The following is a 13,913-nucleotide window of genomic DNA, read 5'->3' as shown; positions in this document are numbered from 1 at the left end:
TAATTTGCTATTTAAACATCCACGTTTATTGGTGACTCATAATAATATTAGGTGCTAATGAAAACATTCAACATAAGTTGACTCACTGAGAGTATCAAAGTTAAAAGTTGTATTATTTAATACTTATTTAACTGCAGTTTGTGTAACGTTACTACATGTGAGCCACAGACTAGGGTCCTCTTGTATGACAATGTCAATGATACATCGTATTGGGGCATCTCTGGTTTGTTTGATTTAAAGATTATGTCTCCATTGCCTGCTAACTGAAGATGTGCTTCATTACAGACAGCTTCATTTTGCATGGGACGATGAATGGACCCCCTACTTCAGCGGTGTGGAGATGACCTGCCACCCCTTTGGGAATGGTCAGAATGGGGCCAGATGTGCCCCTTCTTAATGAGTACAAGCAGGAGTTCTTCTGGAAGCGCTTCCCCCAGACGTTGTTGGGGGGTCCACGCTTCAAGTTGGGCTACTGTGCCCCACCATATGTCTATGTCAATCAGGTAGTCTTGTTCTTGACACCATGGCTTTTTGGGGGCATTGGTACGCTGCTCTGCCAGCTGCAGCTGCTCCAGGAGCTCCACGCCACAGTGCTCTCTGGTATGCTTATGTTCGGGGCTGCAGCGGGTGTCCAGGCCCTGGCACTGTATGCTGCTCAGAGGAGTGGCACCGTGGAGAGACTAGGTGCGCCCAACATCCTGGTTGATGAAGAGGATGTGGAATTCATCCACTGCGTCAGCCCAGAGACGGTTCAATTTATTGCCCCGGGAAAGCGTTTTGGACTCAATGTGGTGCTGCATACAATGCTAGCTGGGGTGCTCTGTGGCTTTGGGACATGGTACGTGTTCCTTGGCAGACTGACGGCTCTGTACGGCAGCATTGGCATATCCCTTGTCGTCTTTGTCCTGAGTTGGGTGACACTGTGTATAGCTGAGTATTCCCTCATTGTAAATACGGCCACAGAGACGGCCACTTTCCAGGCACAGGACACTTATGAGATCACCCCACTCACACGGCCCCTCTACATTTTTATTTTCATTGCTGTGGACATGGCTGATAGGTGAGCAACAGCAACACAGTTCTCTAATTAATTGAGTTGTCCTCTTTACAGAATGACTTTTTAAAATGTCTGCTGCCATAATTCATCTCAATGCCTTGCTCTGATTTAGGTTCTCAGGCCCGGTCCCTGAGCTCCAGCTGGCAAGCCAGATTCTGCATGTGCTGTTCCTTTTCCTACCGCTGCTGTGGGCGCTAGGTATACTGCCTCCCCTTGATGCCCTGCTCCTCTGGGGCATGGAGCAGGCTCTTGTTTTTGGCTTAGGAGGCTCGCCCATGTCCAGCAACCTCAGGTACGTATTGAAAGAGCATGACGATAATCATCCATATTTATTTGTTGTTTGAAGTAGTGGTACTATTACATTGTAGCGCTCGATCACATGTTCCCTATAAAGTTTATTTGTCATCATTTCAATGTGAATTTTGAGCTCTCATTTCATTTTGTGTGCCTGACACTTGGATATCGTGATTTAAAGCAGTACCTTTACAGCAGACGTTTGAGCCAAACACAGTTTTTGTTCATTCACATTATGTGTTATGTGGGGAACTAGTTTCTCATCAGATTCTAATAGTCCCATTGGAATGGCAACTGACCTATTGTGTGTACGTTGTCCCATAGGCTGCTGTTGATGTTTGGCATATCTGCTGGCATAGCTGTGTGTAATTACTTCATCCCGTCAACACTGGGTGTGGTTCTCTTCTCCATCTCTACGGGATTTCTGCTGAGCCTGGACCTCAGCCAGGTTGGCGCACTCTGCAGAGGTCCCAGGGCAGCTTTTGGGGATCGTGGATTACGAAGAGGGGGGTCGCCACCTCCTCCTCCCAGTTCCTTTGGCTGGAATCTGGGCTGCAGGGAGCTGCTGCTATATTTGAGCCTGTTTTTGGTGGCGATGGCAGAGGCAGGGCTGTTGCATTACTTCCTCGGTTCAGCTCAGTCCCAGAGCTGGGTCATGGGACCCCAGGCTCCTGTCAGCTACCTTCTCCTCGCACTCTTCGGTTGCTGTTGGGCTCTCAGAGAAATCCAGGGGGCCTATGTTTTTGGAGGGGTGTTCCTCAATCCCCTGTACCCTAAAGGCATGTCCAATGTGCAGACTTTCAAGCAGAGGAACAGAGGATTATACATTGCTGCAGCAATCAGAAGAGTCCTTCTTTATCTTGGTGAGCTTGTTATAATGTGTATTTTAAGTCTGATGTTGTCCAATCTCAGTTGTGATAAGAACAGTGCTTTGTATCTGAATGTGTTTTTGACCTGCAATTACTGTGTGTTTCACTTCACAGTGTCTCCATTTGCAATGATTGCTTTCCTGTCTATGGACAAATCTCTGCATCTGCTCCACAGGGTTTCCCTCTGTGTGGGATTCACACGAGCCTTTCGAGTGGTATGCTCACACTCACTCTTGCTCAGAATCTATGTAGCGATATGAACAGAACATGCAGAAAACATATGCGACAGTAAATACCTTCTTTTTAAACAGACTACAAGCAGATTGATAATGTAACCAGGAAAAAAAATCACTGAAAAGTATGAGAATCAAAAACGTGTCTTCTTGGTACCTTTTGCACAATTTTCTTTTTTATGCTCAGCACAGTGGTTGCATTCTGTTGCTGTGCAGGTGTGGCAGAATTCAGAGGATGCTCTGCTGCAGATGGTAGTGGTGGTCTTGGTGCGGCTTGCAGCTGGAAACAACATGCTGCTAGGCTGGGACAACCTGGGCACTGGAGTTCAGCTTCTTCTGGTGAGGTCAACACTCATTTTTCCCTTATTTCCACCACACAATGGCCTCTTCGACCCCCTTGCTCGGATCATACACATTTGTAAAGTTTTGTGACTGCATCTTGCGTGGTTGCAACGCTATCGTGAGAAAAATAAACACCTGGCAAAGTGGGTGTCTCCAGGCCACATTTTGCTCTGAAGACAGACACACACACAGACACACACAGACACACACACACACACACACACACACACACACACACACACACACACACACACACACACACACACACACACACACACACACACACACACACACACACACACTCACAAGGTGAAGGCAATACCAACGTCGTGGCTGATAATAACACAGTCCAGTTCAACACCACAGCAAACTACCACCTCAATACTAAACATATGGCTAAAATACCTTTCAAACGGCCCATTATTATCCTTGCAAATGTAGAATTTGTGAATGAGCTATTGTACTTGTTTGCATTGGATTTTACAGGTATACCTAATGAAGCTGCCGCTGAGTGTTTTCATAATGTTTTCATATTCATAATATTGCAGTGACATTTTTCCAAACTTTTGGTTTGGTCAGCAGTTAAAATAGCAAAAACACAAAGTAATAGAAAGTAAATGAAGCACACAAAAGATCAGTAGATCAGTGCTCTTTATGTGTGTCTCTAATCCAGGTGGGCCTCCTGATTGACAGACTGACCCAGTTCCTCACCAAGCTAAAGTTCACCCTGACTGTGTTGGTGACATCTTGGACAGAGAAGAAGCAGCGCCGTCAGTCGGCGGGAACCCTCTTGGCTCTGAATGCCTCCCTATGTCCACTGGTGCTGGCGGTGGTGACCCTGTCTGCCCTTCTCTCCGCCCCTCTGCTGCCCCTCTTCACCCTGCCCATCTTCCTGGTGGGGTTCCCCAGGCCTCAGCGCAGTTGGCCGGGCCCCGTAGGTACCGCCTGTCCCTGCCCGGACTCAATCTTCTACCAGCAGATGAGCGGAAGTCTGGCCTCTGCTCTGAGGACGGCCTTTGCAAGAGGGTCACTGGGTTAGTTGTCTATCCTTTATATCTTCTTTCTATGGTGTCTTCTTTTAAAAAAAAATAAAAATCTTTCTCAAATGTTACGAGTTAATATTGTTCACTATGTTAGAATTTAGATGGTCTGCAAATCTATATTTGCAATATTCTATTGTAATGTTCATTGAGAGCGTTCAAATATATTACAATCAGATCTAAATAATGGCTGCAAATAATTGTTTTTATTCTTAAAAACTATATTTTACCCATCAGTTAATAGTTTGGGGTAATAATAATACATAACAAATTTTTAAAAATTGATTATAAAAATATTTGTAATTTATATTTTCTTAATTTGTTAACTTGTCAATTGGATACATTTTTATTAGATTAAAATTGTAATACTTTATATTGTTTTTTTTTTTACAATATTCTAAAGTTAATATTATAAAAATGTTTTCACTACAGTGTGTTTTGACTTGTACTGGAACTGTCACAATATCAGATGATCAATGCACGGTTATCGTGGCCTAATTTATGACAACAATATTATTACAAAATCTTTAGACAATTAGGGGAAAAAAAATTCTATCAATAATTCATCTTTAACATTATTTATTGTTTATGTCTCTTTTTTGACTAATGAATTACACTCAATATACGAGTGTAGGGAGGTGAGTCTGTAACCATAACTCTACAAAAGCTCATTTAAGAGGCGGCGGATTATTAATTATTTTATCACGTGTATTATTAACATAATATCAATATTACATTTTTTAAATATAACTATGCCGTTATATTGCGACCCCCCTTAACTTGAACTATAATAAGCAGTGGCTAAACTTTTCTGTGGGTGAAGTAGGAACAGTATGCAGATCAACGAGCGTTGAACCATCACCTCGTATGGTTTAATAGTAAGAGGAATGTTGTTGGGAGCAGCTCTTTGGAATTGCTCGCAGTAATGCAAACTTGCATGATCCGGTTGAGCTTCCTGTGAAGTGACCCAAAAAAAGAAAATAGCTCTGATCTGTATTCATTACATTCAAATCTTTCCACACCATTAACCGCGTAATGCTCGTAAGACAAACAGAGCTGCTGCTATGAGTTTGTTCTGTGCTCGATCAGGAGAAACGGTGCAAGTAGTAGAGAATCATCATTTATGGATTGATTTTTCAAAACGGAATGAAGCTGCTGAGGTGATGTCGTCACTCAATCTTTTTTTTTTTTTTTTTATGAGCTTGGGGTGCTGTAGCTGTGATGTATAATTCAGAATAAGCGCTTGTTAGGTGGATGCTCACAGTCTAGCGATGGCAGTTTGTAGTGTTCTCTTGCTTCGCTCACACTGGGGGCCGTGGAGCAGTGAGCGGGAAGGAGTCTGCCCAGGTTGTCACTTTCCATCATGAGGTACGACTGGGACTATTCTGAGATGTCGTCATGGGACCTGACATTATTCTTGAGCGAGTGCTAGTCGTCTTCAAACAAAAGCCTCCATCACCTTGCCATTTCTGTTCATCTTCGCCGAAATAAATGTCAGTCTTTTGCCAGCGTTTCTATAAAAGGAGGGAACTTTTAGAGACTAATGGAAAACTAAGGCTAAGAAAAGATGTAATATTTAGATCTCTGTGCAGTCACGCAGTTAAAACAGTATCATGAACTTCCTGTACAACTGATGGTACATGTCTCCCTGCAGCTCATCCAGTAGCTACGTTATCCATATAGTCAACAGAGGGACGCACAGCTGATGCAAAATGAAAGGAATGTGCACCATTACGTGTGTGTGTGTGTGTGTGTGTGTGTGTGTGTGTGTGTGTGTGTGTGTGTGTGTGTGTGTGTGTGTGTGTGTGTGTGTGTGTGTGTGTGTGTGTGTGTGTGTGTGTGTGTGTGTGTGTGTGTGTGTGTGTTACATGATGTATCTCTTTACATGTTGGATGCATGGATGGCTGACATGATTTTCTCCCCCATCTGTAGGTTCTTTATCCCCAGGCTCTCATTTTCTTGGGCGCTTTCAGGACCGTATGGTTTGGATAATGATCTTGGAGAGAGGCTATGGCTACTGTACAGTCAACATTAAGGTACTGAATCCTTCCGTTTTGTCTTTTAAGAATCACTGCAGTCATTTACAACATGATAGTACAATGTGGTTTGTTACAGGGTCTGGAGCTGCAGGAGACATCTTGCCACACAGTGGAAGCACGGAGGGTGGATGAGGTGTTCGAGGCTGCTTTTGAGCGCCCCGAGCGGCTTGGTTTCACCCAGGGCTTTAACCTGCACTGGGGAAATGCCCTCACCCCTTGTGCTGCCCTTGCAGTGCGAGTCTACTCTGATGCCCGAAATGTGCTTTCTGGCATCATCGACTCTCATGACAACTTGAGGAAACTTCAGGATGACTTTCTGAAAGCACTGGTCTGGTTGCTCCTCCGATACTGTGTGCAGAAGCATAAAGGATTTCTATGGAGCAATGAAGAAGGGCCAGGGGTTGGAGGCAGGAAGTCCCAGTCTTCCCAGTTGGCTCAGACCACCTGTAACCCGCCAGCTGAGGCTGTCATGGTGGAATCCAATGTGTCTTCTCTCCGGTTCAGGCAGGACAGCTCCAGTTTGACTTCCTTTGGTGATTGGTCAGATGAGGACGACTTATTTGGACCTCAACCAGCCAGGCGGACAGTGGCATTAGTGACCGCAGAGGCGCAGCCTGGACACGCAGTGCTGCAGACAGGGGCCTCTCTGCCAGGCTCTGTGGAGATGGACAGCCTTTTTGAAAACATGGCTCTCTCTGCCCTGCAGCCACTGCAGCCTCTGGGTTTGGGCATCGGGATGCCAGCAGTGGATAAAGGCCGGATTTCAGAGGTCTTCAGAGAGAGTCCCGGCTCTCTCCCTCAGCTGAACTTCAACTGCCCCCAGTCGGAGGTGTTCAACCTCCCAACAGCGTGGAGGACTGCACCGTTGCTACCATCCCGCTTGCTGCAGCTCAGGTCTTTGTTTCCTGAGGACTGGTTTCGGTTCACCTTGGGGCGGTTTGGGCCTGCTGTGCAGGGCGAGACCTCAGAGGACATGACCAAAGCCCTGAAGGAGGATGACGCTTTGAAAGAGCTGCATGCACAGGTTGCACTTTCATGTCTCATCTCACTGGGAGCAGAGTCTGCCTTCACCAGTCCCAGTTACGTCTACAGACTCTATTGTGGAGACATACCATGGACGGAAGGACTCGACTGGCTCTCCTCAAGTAAAGAACTTTACCAGCTTGCACTTCGAGCTTTCAGGTAAAATTGGCAGTTAGAGTCTCTAGGTTTTGGTAACTGATCACAGGTTCAGAATTATTTGTCAGAGAAAAAAAATATTTTATTGAATTCTGCCTCTGTTTGCCATCAGGTTCAGTTTCAAGCTGCTGTTTGATCAAGCAAGTCTAGGGCCCATGGAGTCCCCTGAGGAGTTGTTCAGCACCTTGGAGGAATATGAAAGGGATTGGTACATTGGCCTGGTGACAGAGAAAGGCTGGCACGACAGTGTCCTTCAGGAGAAACCCTTCCTGTTCTCTCTAGGACATGACCTTGCTATGGTAATCACACTTGTTTACATCCTGTCTAAGCTACACTGTTGATACCTTAACTACATCTTATTCAGTAATTGGAATAAAAAATGGAGGGTATTTAAAATGGCAATTTAGAGCCAATCTCGGTGAAGTCTGTGTATTTAATTTGCATCATTGACTGTCCTTGTCCACAGGGTACCTACACAGGGCGAGTCCTGTCGCTGCAGGAGCAGCTGGTCCAAGTAGGTCGTCTGAATGGAGAGGGAGTGCGAGGCCAGTGGGCAAACCTTTCCTGGGAGCTCCTGTATGCTACCAATGACGACGAGGAGCGTTACAGCATCCAGGCTCACCCCTTCATGCTAAGGAACCTAACTGTTCAGGCAGCTGATCCCCCTCTGGGATACCCAATTTACTCCTCAGCCCCCCTCCACTTCCCCTGCCTCTGACCTGTGGCATCTTCTGCCCTTTCTGCTGAACATACTCTGGAGAGGTAGGAGGATGTTTTTCAGGCGGTACTACCGCAGCAAAATGTCCATTTCCAAAGTCAATGGTTATCATAAAATCCATGTGGAAGCAAAGTCAAGAGAAATGTTCAATCAATTAGCTTCATTGACTCCCTCGAGTTCAGAAAACTGATGTCCGTTGGGAACCTACTTAGTTTTCACATTCATTTGACTTCTTTAGTGCTTCATTTCCTGCACCACAGAGGAAGAAGCAGTTGCATCACCACTGCACTCTTGTACAAGTTGCAAAATGTCAGATTTTAACTGACAATGTGGACTACCTCCTAGATCAGCACATTAAAGAAGAAGAAACTCCCTGATAGGTTTCCACCAAAGCACACGTCGTTTTTTGGGGTTTGTTTGTTAATGTTTGTGCTTAAAAAGAAGTGAATCCATTTCCCCTCCTCCCCTCTAGATGACACCTGCTGCATACCTCGTTTTATCGTACTTTTTACATTTCGCAATTTGTTTTGGTTCATGTCCCCAAAAAACGGGACATGAGTTTTAATGTTTTGTTAAGATATCAAGGATGTGCCTTGAGTAAGTCTTGCTGTATGTGTAAGTCGTTTAGTGCTATTGTGTTGTTTACAATTCACTTGTTTACAATTTAGAATTAAATGAATTTGTCCATATTCTTATGTACATATTGTTGATTTTTATATGTTTAACTGTGTATACTTATAATAAAATAGCTTGGCAGAAGCTGTTTTGTTATGTTTCACTAAACAAACTTGCCAGGGCAGAAAATGTATCCCAAATCAATTTTATTAGGCATTCAAAAGGTTGGTGCTCGTGCTTTGTTACATCCAATATACAACCCCCATATAACATTTAATGTAGGCTTTTAAAGAGAAGTTCGCATAACCTGTAGATGCTTGTTACAAAAAAAAAAAAAACGGTAAAATATAGGATTTACAACTATTGAGAAGAAAGCCTAATGAAATAAAAATGTACTCATTTTTATTAGACCCTGTCAAGCGCTGAGCTTTCAAAGCAGTCGTGTCTTTAAATGTTTTTCTTCAAGATGAAGGCAAAGACCCATATCACTTTCCAGGTCCAACATCAGGAATTCATGTGTTTCCTCTTGAGGATGTGACTTTCAGGAGGTCTTGGACTTAGTGAAGTATGCAGTGTCTGCATCCTGCAAAAGAAAGGGCTGGCAGTTAGCACTGTTTGACTACTGTACATTTGATCTACATTTTTAGTTGTGTTTGCAACGGTAGGATTTTTGTATTGAAATTGTGCAACATTTCCAAAACGTCTCAGCTTAACTTCCCTTTGCAACCCTAGTCCCATGCATGACTGACATTCCCTAAACCCCAGTGTTTAGGAATACTGTGTACATTTTTACTGAAGTATAAGCATGTGACGCTCCAACGTCTGGCCAGTTGTACATGACCTTTCTTCATGGCCCTCAGCCGTCACTGTCCAGCAGATTCCAACAGGCACACTGATCAGTCAGTCAGAACCACGGGGAAGTAGTCATTCCCACTGTCATACCCCGGCCACCGTCTTCTTCTTATTAGACTCAAGCAAGGTCAGTTGGGCTGAGTCCCCCCCCCCCCCAGCTGTCAAGACACAGCTTTGCATAATGTCTGCCACATTCTACTTTATTCAAGTATTTTAAGTCCTTTGACACAATGAAAATCCCCCGGTCCTGGGTCTAATGGAGCAAGGTCAAACATACAGAAACAACAAACTGGTCTCATCCCTTGTGAATGCTTTCTGGTGCATTCGGACTAAAATGAGCCTTTCTATCTGAATTTCGCCAGCTTTACATACATCTTTAAATATGGGAAATTAGTTTTTCAGTAGTACAGGGGATGTTTTTAAAAGGACCTGTACATCCAAACAGGTGTTTCCACTCATGTTGGCTCAACAAATCTCAAACCTAGTCTATGTGAACCTTTGGCTGATTGGCAGTGAGTATGAATTAGTGACCGAGAAAATTCCCAGCATAGCTCCATCCAACTTTTAAAAGAACGGTTCAACATTTTGGGAAACCTGCTTATTTGCTTTCTTGCAAGAGTCAGATGAGAAGGTTGAAACCACTCACGTCTGTATGTGAAATGTATCGCTGGCTTAGCTTAGCACAAAAGCTGGAAACAGGGAAACAGCTAACCTAGCTCTGTCCATAGGTGTAAGTGTTAAACTAGTATATTTGTTTTAGGGGGGCGCTATGTGCTGGACCATCAACTTCCTGCAGTCTCCCCAGGTTGCCTGGCATCTGCTCAGAGCCAAAGAAGTAGTACAGGACAAAATACCTGTTAAGTAAAACTTTACAGCTGTTCGTAGGCCTATCTTATTACCTTTGGACAGAGCCTCGTTAGCTCCAGTCTTTACTTAAAGTAATCTGTGGCTAGCTCCAGTTACATATTTACCAGACAGACGTAGACATTGTGATATTTGATTTAGGTACACCTCACGGATGAGACATCTAGCCAATGCGTTGGTTGAATATGTAACATATTGACTTTGTACACATAGATTTCCTAAAATTAGATTATACACCTACCAGACCAGCTTTGAAATTCTGCACCCTTTTTCTGCCCAACACGTTTGTGATGAACCAGGCAAATGTGGGAGTATACTGCCAGGTGTAGTAGAACAGGAGGAAGGGCTGCTGTGCAATCCACATTTCCTTGACACCGTTGGCAATTCCCACCAGCATTAAGCGCACACAGCGACTCGTTGGCATCTTGTGCCCCTGGTCACCCGCTGCAGCCATGGGCTTTGGTAAAGGAAGGAAAACAGGTGACTGAAAACCTACTACTGAAATAGCTAGTGTCATATCACATACAGGTAAAATACAGGATTGTTATGTTCAAAATCAACAGCTCTATAACAAATACCGTGTGCACTTCCTCCGTGAAGGCATTTTGGACAATCTGCGATTGCACAGGCCCGGGACACACCGTGCTGATGAGTATGTTTGGAAAGTCAGTCAGCTCGGTCCTAAGAGAATTAAAGAAACCCTGTAGACAAAACAGTAACAATCAGCAAACAGGACCGAACAGCTATTCACATGTAGAAGTATTTATTTCACAGATAGAAGTAATAAATAAATAAACACCTGCTCCTCTGTGATAAAAATCAACATTCCTGAAAAAAGAAACTAAAGTATTCAGTCTGACACCGGAGAAATGAAATCAGAGAAAACAAACAGTCTTATGTGACTACTGTAGCTGTGGTCCCTTCACCTGAAGAGCGTGTTTGCTGGCAGAGTATCCTGTTAACAGTGGTGCCCCGGCGAGGCCGGCTACACTGCTGACAGTCACAATGCTTCCTGTGGCTCGCTGCGTCATGTGAGGCAGCACCTGCTTGGTGATGGAAACTGTACCCATGAAGTTGAGCTCCATCAAGGCCTGATACACATCAATGCTGGTCTCCAAGCACAGAGAGCGCTGGCTTCGGCCCCCATTGTTAATTAGGACATCAATCTGGGAAGGAAAATTGGACACAAGCAGAGAATAGGACTGTCATAGAACTGTCATTCCCACCTGGGAATGACAGTTTGTGACATGTTCTTATTGCAATTAAACTAATGATGAAACCACATTGTATTATAAAAGAGGAATTGTAGCGGCCCTACATGTCCAAAGTACTGAATTGCGGCTTTTGCTTTTTCCTCATGCGATGTCCTCTCCAACAAATCAAGTGGAAGAACACGAATATCTTCATCCTGAAGGTCGGAGCACTCTTGAGGAAAGAATTACAGAAAATATTCATCTGGTCAAAACTGAGCAAGACTAAATGAATTTGAAATAGGCTTTCTTTTCGCTAAACTATTCAATTATATAGTTGTTTTGTATTGTCTCACCTAAACAGCAACGTTTCACCCTCTTTAGCTCATCCTCACGTCGAGCAGACAGGATGAGACGTGACCCACACCTTGCTAGCTGGTAGGCCAGCTCCTCTCCAATACCACTGGAGGCTCCAGTGACCCAAACCACCAAACCTTTCAGTTTATTCTCTGTTTAACACACAAAAAAAATACAACTGTCAACATTGCATGGCTTATGCTGAGACTACTCCATGTCAACATGACCCTCGCACTTTTTTTTCCCCTCTAATTTTTAAATGTGAATTACACCACTACTGGTTCTGGTCTCCGCAGGGACCTTCACAACAATTTAAAAAAAAATTAAAATATATCTTTTTTTTTTTTACTAGCCAGGCCTCCTCTTAGCTGATTAATCATCGTTTTGATCTCACTCCCCCAAGATTTCTTTAGTTTATTAGTCATTTTATTATGCTTTTTCTTCATGCTGATTGACTTATTTTGAAGAAACGTATCTGGTTAACACACGATTTAACGTGATGTTTTGGTGTGATTCTTTGTGGAGAAACTATCAACTATTTTGTTTATTCTACAAAATCGTGTGAGCCCTGTTTTTCCCTTTAACAAATATGTTTTTGCTATAATACCTCCCTGGAAGCAAAGGTCATACAACTTAACAAAAAACAGTCAAGGGACGCCATAAAATTAAAATGTATATAGGGTTTTTTTTGTGACTGTTTTGTCCTTTAATATGGTGGAAAGTGAAATTTACTTTTACTGCTACTTCTTCTTATGTCAAATATCTGAATCCCTATTCCACCACTGGTCCTTCATAGGAAAACGTGTGTAAATCATCCCCAGATTCACTACAGATAACATGTAGAGTTTGACCTGTGAACAGCTCAGATAAGCATCATGGGTGAAACGTGAAACGTTAGCTGGTTATTGTTTAACCTCATTGACCTCAAGTTTATCGGGGAATAAAACATAGACACTGACGGTCCCCATCGTATTATCAGACGGATGCATTTGTTTGTGAATAACAAACGGGGCTCAAGAAGACACGTGAAGTCAGGTGTCATTAACTCACCTGGCCGGTGTCCGAACAGACCTGCCCAAAGCAGAGTGAAGTCTGCATCCGCGAAAATAAAACACAGGAAGTGAATAAGTAAATAAAGTGGTATAAAACACCACAGTGCAGATGCTATGCAGCAGTCCATTTGTTGAAAATGAATGAATTACGTTAGACTTGTGGTTTAAGTTAAGTAGCCCTACTGTTTAATTGGTCACAACAAAACTGCAGCAAACGGATATAGACGTCACTTCCCTTTGAATATTTTCAGAATAAAAGACGGGCACTTGTCAATTTTGGGCTGAAAATGCATCGTGTGAAGGAAGCCCCATATTATTTTCCTCTAACTCTTCATTCTTCCTGCCCTCTTAGAGTTGCAGAAGCCGCCCTTTTTTTTCACTGTGGTGAATGTCAGCTTCTTTGCAATAATAAACTTCAACCAGTGTTATACAGAAACGTGTTGGTTCTCCAAAAGCGATTGCTGTTACAAAACACAATTCACTTTCAGAACAGAGATAAAAATAAAAATAAAAAAAAGTTTTGTTCAAAATAAGCCAAGCTCACCCTCACAATGTTAAAATGTGCAGCAGTGCAATACACAAGGCGTCATGTAACCAAAAAAGGGATGCAAAGAAATGTCCACGGCCTCTTATATTGCAATACTGGTCAACAGAGACTGAACAGGAGAAGCTCAAAAGAGTGACCGTGACACTGGGCTCTATTAAGAGAGGAACAGATTGTTCTACAGCAGAATTTTCAAAATGATATGGCTAATATCTGGACATTAAACAGTAAAGTATCGGTTGTCTCATATTCAATATCAGTTGACAAGAGTGTTTCCTATTATCACGTATATAGACTCCTGTATTGTGCATTTGTTGAAACAGGCCATTCTTTTTGTCTCTATTGATGCATGCATTTGGCTTACAGAATCATTATCAAATTCAGAACATTCATTCATGACATTGCTTTTCAGCAGCTACCACACTAAGGACTTGTCCTCATACTACAAAATATATGAAACTGCTCAATACTGTCATACGCATATTACATTTATGTGACAAATGTACGATTGAATTCATGCGTCCTTTAAAACCACCCAGTGTACAAATTCAAGCCAAATATCAAATTTGGGAGGCTATTTTTCATTGGCTACATGCCTCCTGTGTTCCAGTCTGAGCAGCCACAACTCTACAGAGATGATGTCATTTTTTCGAGGACGCAACCTGCAA

The 13,913-nt window shown here is 43.2% G+C and overlaps 2 protein-coding genes across 2 annotated transcripts; one reads left to right on the top strand and one right to left on the bottom strand.

Moving 5' to 3' along the window:
- Nucleotides 1-312: 312 nt before the first annotated feature.
- pcnx4 (pecanex 4) lies at nucleotides 313-8,369 on the top strand (the record flags this gene model as incomplete). The annotated part of the gene is given in 11 exon segments (XM_079175096.1): nucleotides 313-348; nucleotides 351-1,060; nucleotides 1,170-1,349; nucleotides 1,676-2,214; nucleotides 2,335-2,435; nucleotides 2,670-2,792; nucleotides 3,469-3,829; nucleotides 5,768-5,871; nucleotides 5,951-7,056; nucleotides 7,166-7,352; nucleotides 7,520-8,369. Coding segments are annotated over 11 exon segments (3,699 nt in total). The 3' UTR covers nucleotides 7,772-8,369.
- Nucleotides 8,370-8,619: 250 nt separating this feature from the next.
- Nucleotides 8,620-12,901, bottom strand: dhrs7 (dehydrogenase/reductase (SDR family) member 7). The gene is made up of 7 exons (XM_079174309.1): nucleotides 12,700-12,901; nucleotides 11,649-11,801; nucleotides 11,421-11,527; nucleotides 11,029-11,268; nucleotides 10,681-10,803; nucleotides 10,344-10,559; nucleotides 8,620-8,969 (listed from the first exon to the last, which is right to left on the bottom strand). Exons 1-7 carry the CDS (start codon nucleotides 12,827-12,829, stop codon nucleotides 8,928-8,930), a joined length of 1,011 nt encoding a protein of 336 aa, XP_079030435.1. The 5' UTR covers nucleotides 12,830-12,901; the 3' UTR covers nucleotides 8,620-8,927.
- Nucleotides 12,902-13,913: the final 1,012 nt, after the last annotated feature.

Source organism: Pholis gunnellus, assembly GCF_910591455.1.
Source record: "Pholis gunnellus genome assembly, chromosome: 15".
NCBI lineage: Eukaryota > Metazoa > Chordata > Actinopteri > Perciformes > Pholidae > Pholis > Pholis gunnellus.
Note: the sequence above shows the minus strand (reverse complement) of the source record. Positions and strands in the feature narration are given on the sequence as shown.

Bases quoted from the DNA above. Each gene is read 5' to 3' on its own strand.
- dhrs7 (XM_079174309.1), bottom strand. From the start codon at position 12,829: ATGGACTGCTGCATAGCATCTGCACTGTGGTGTTTTATACCACTTTAT. The intron at 11,802-12,699 runs GTGAGTTAATGA...TGTGTTAAACAG, and splicing joins TCTGTTCGGACACCGGCCAG to AGAATAAACTGAAAGGTTTG. The intron at 11,528-11,648 runs GTGAGACAATAC...TCTTTCCTCAAG, and splicing joins GGTGAAACGTTGCTGTTTAG to AGTGCTCCGACCTTCAGGAT.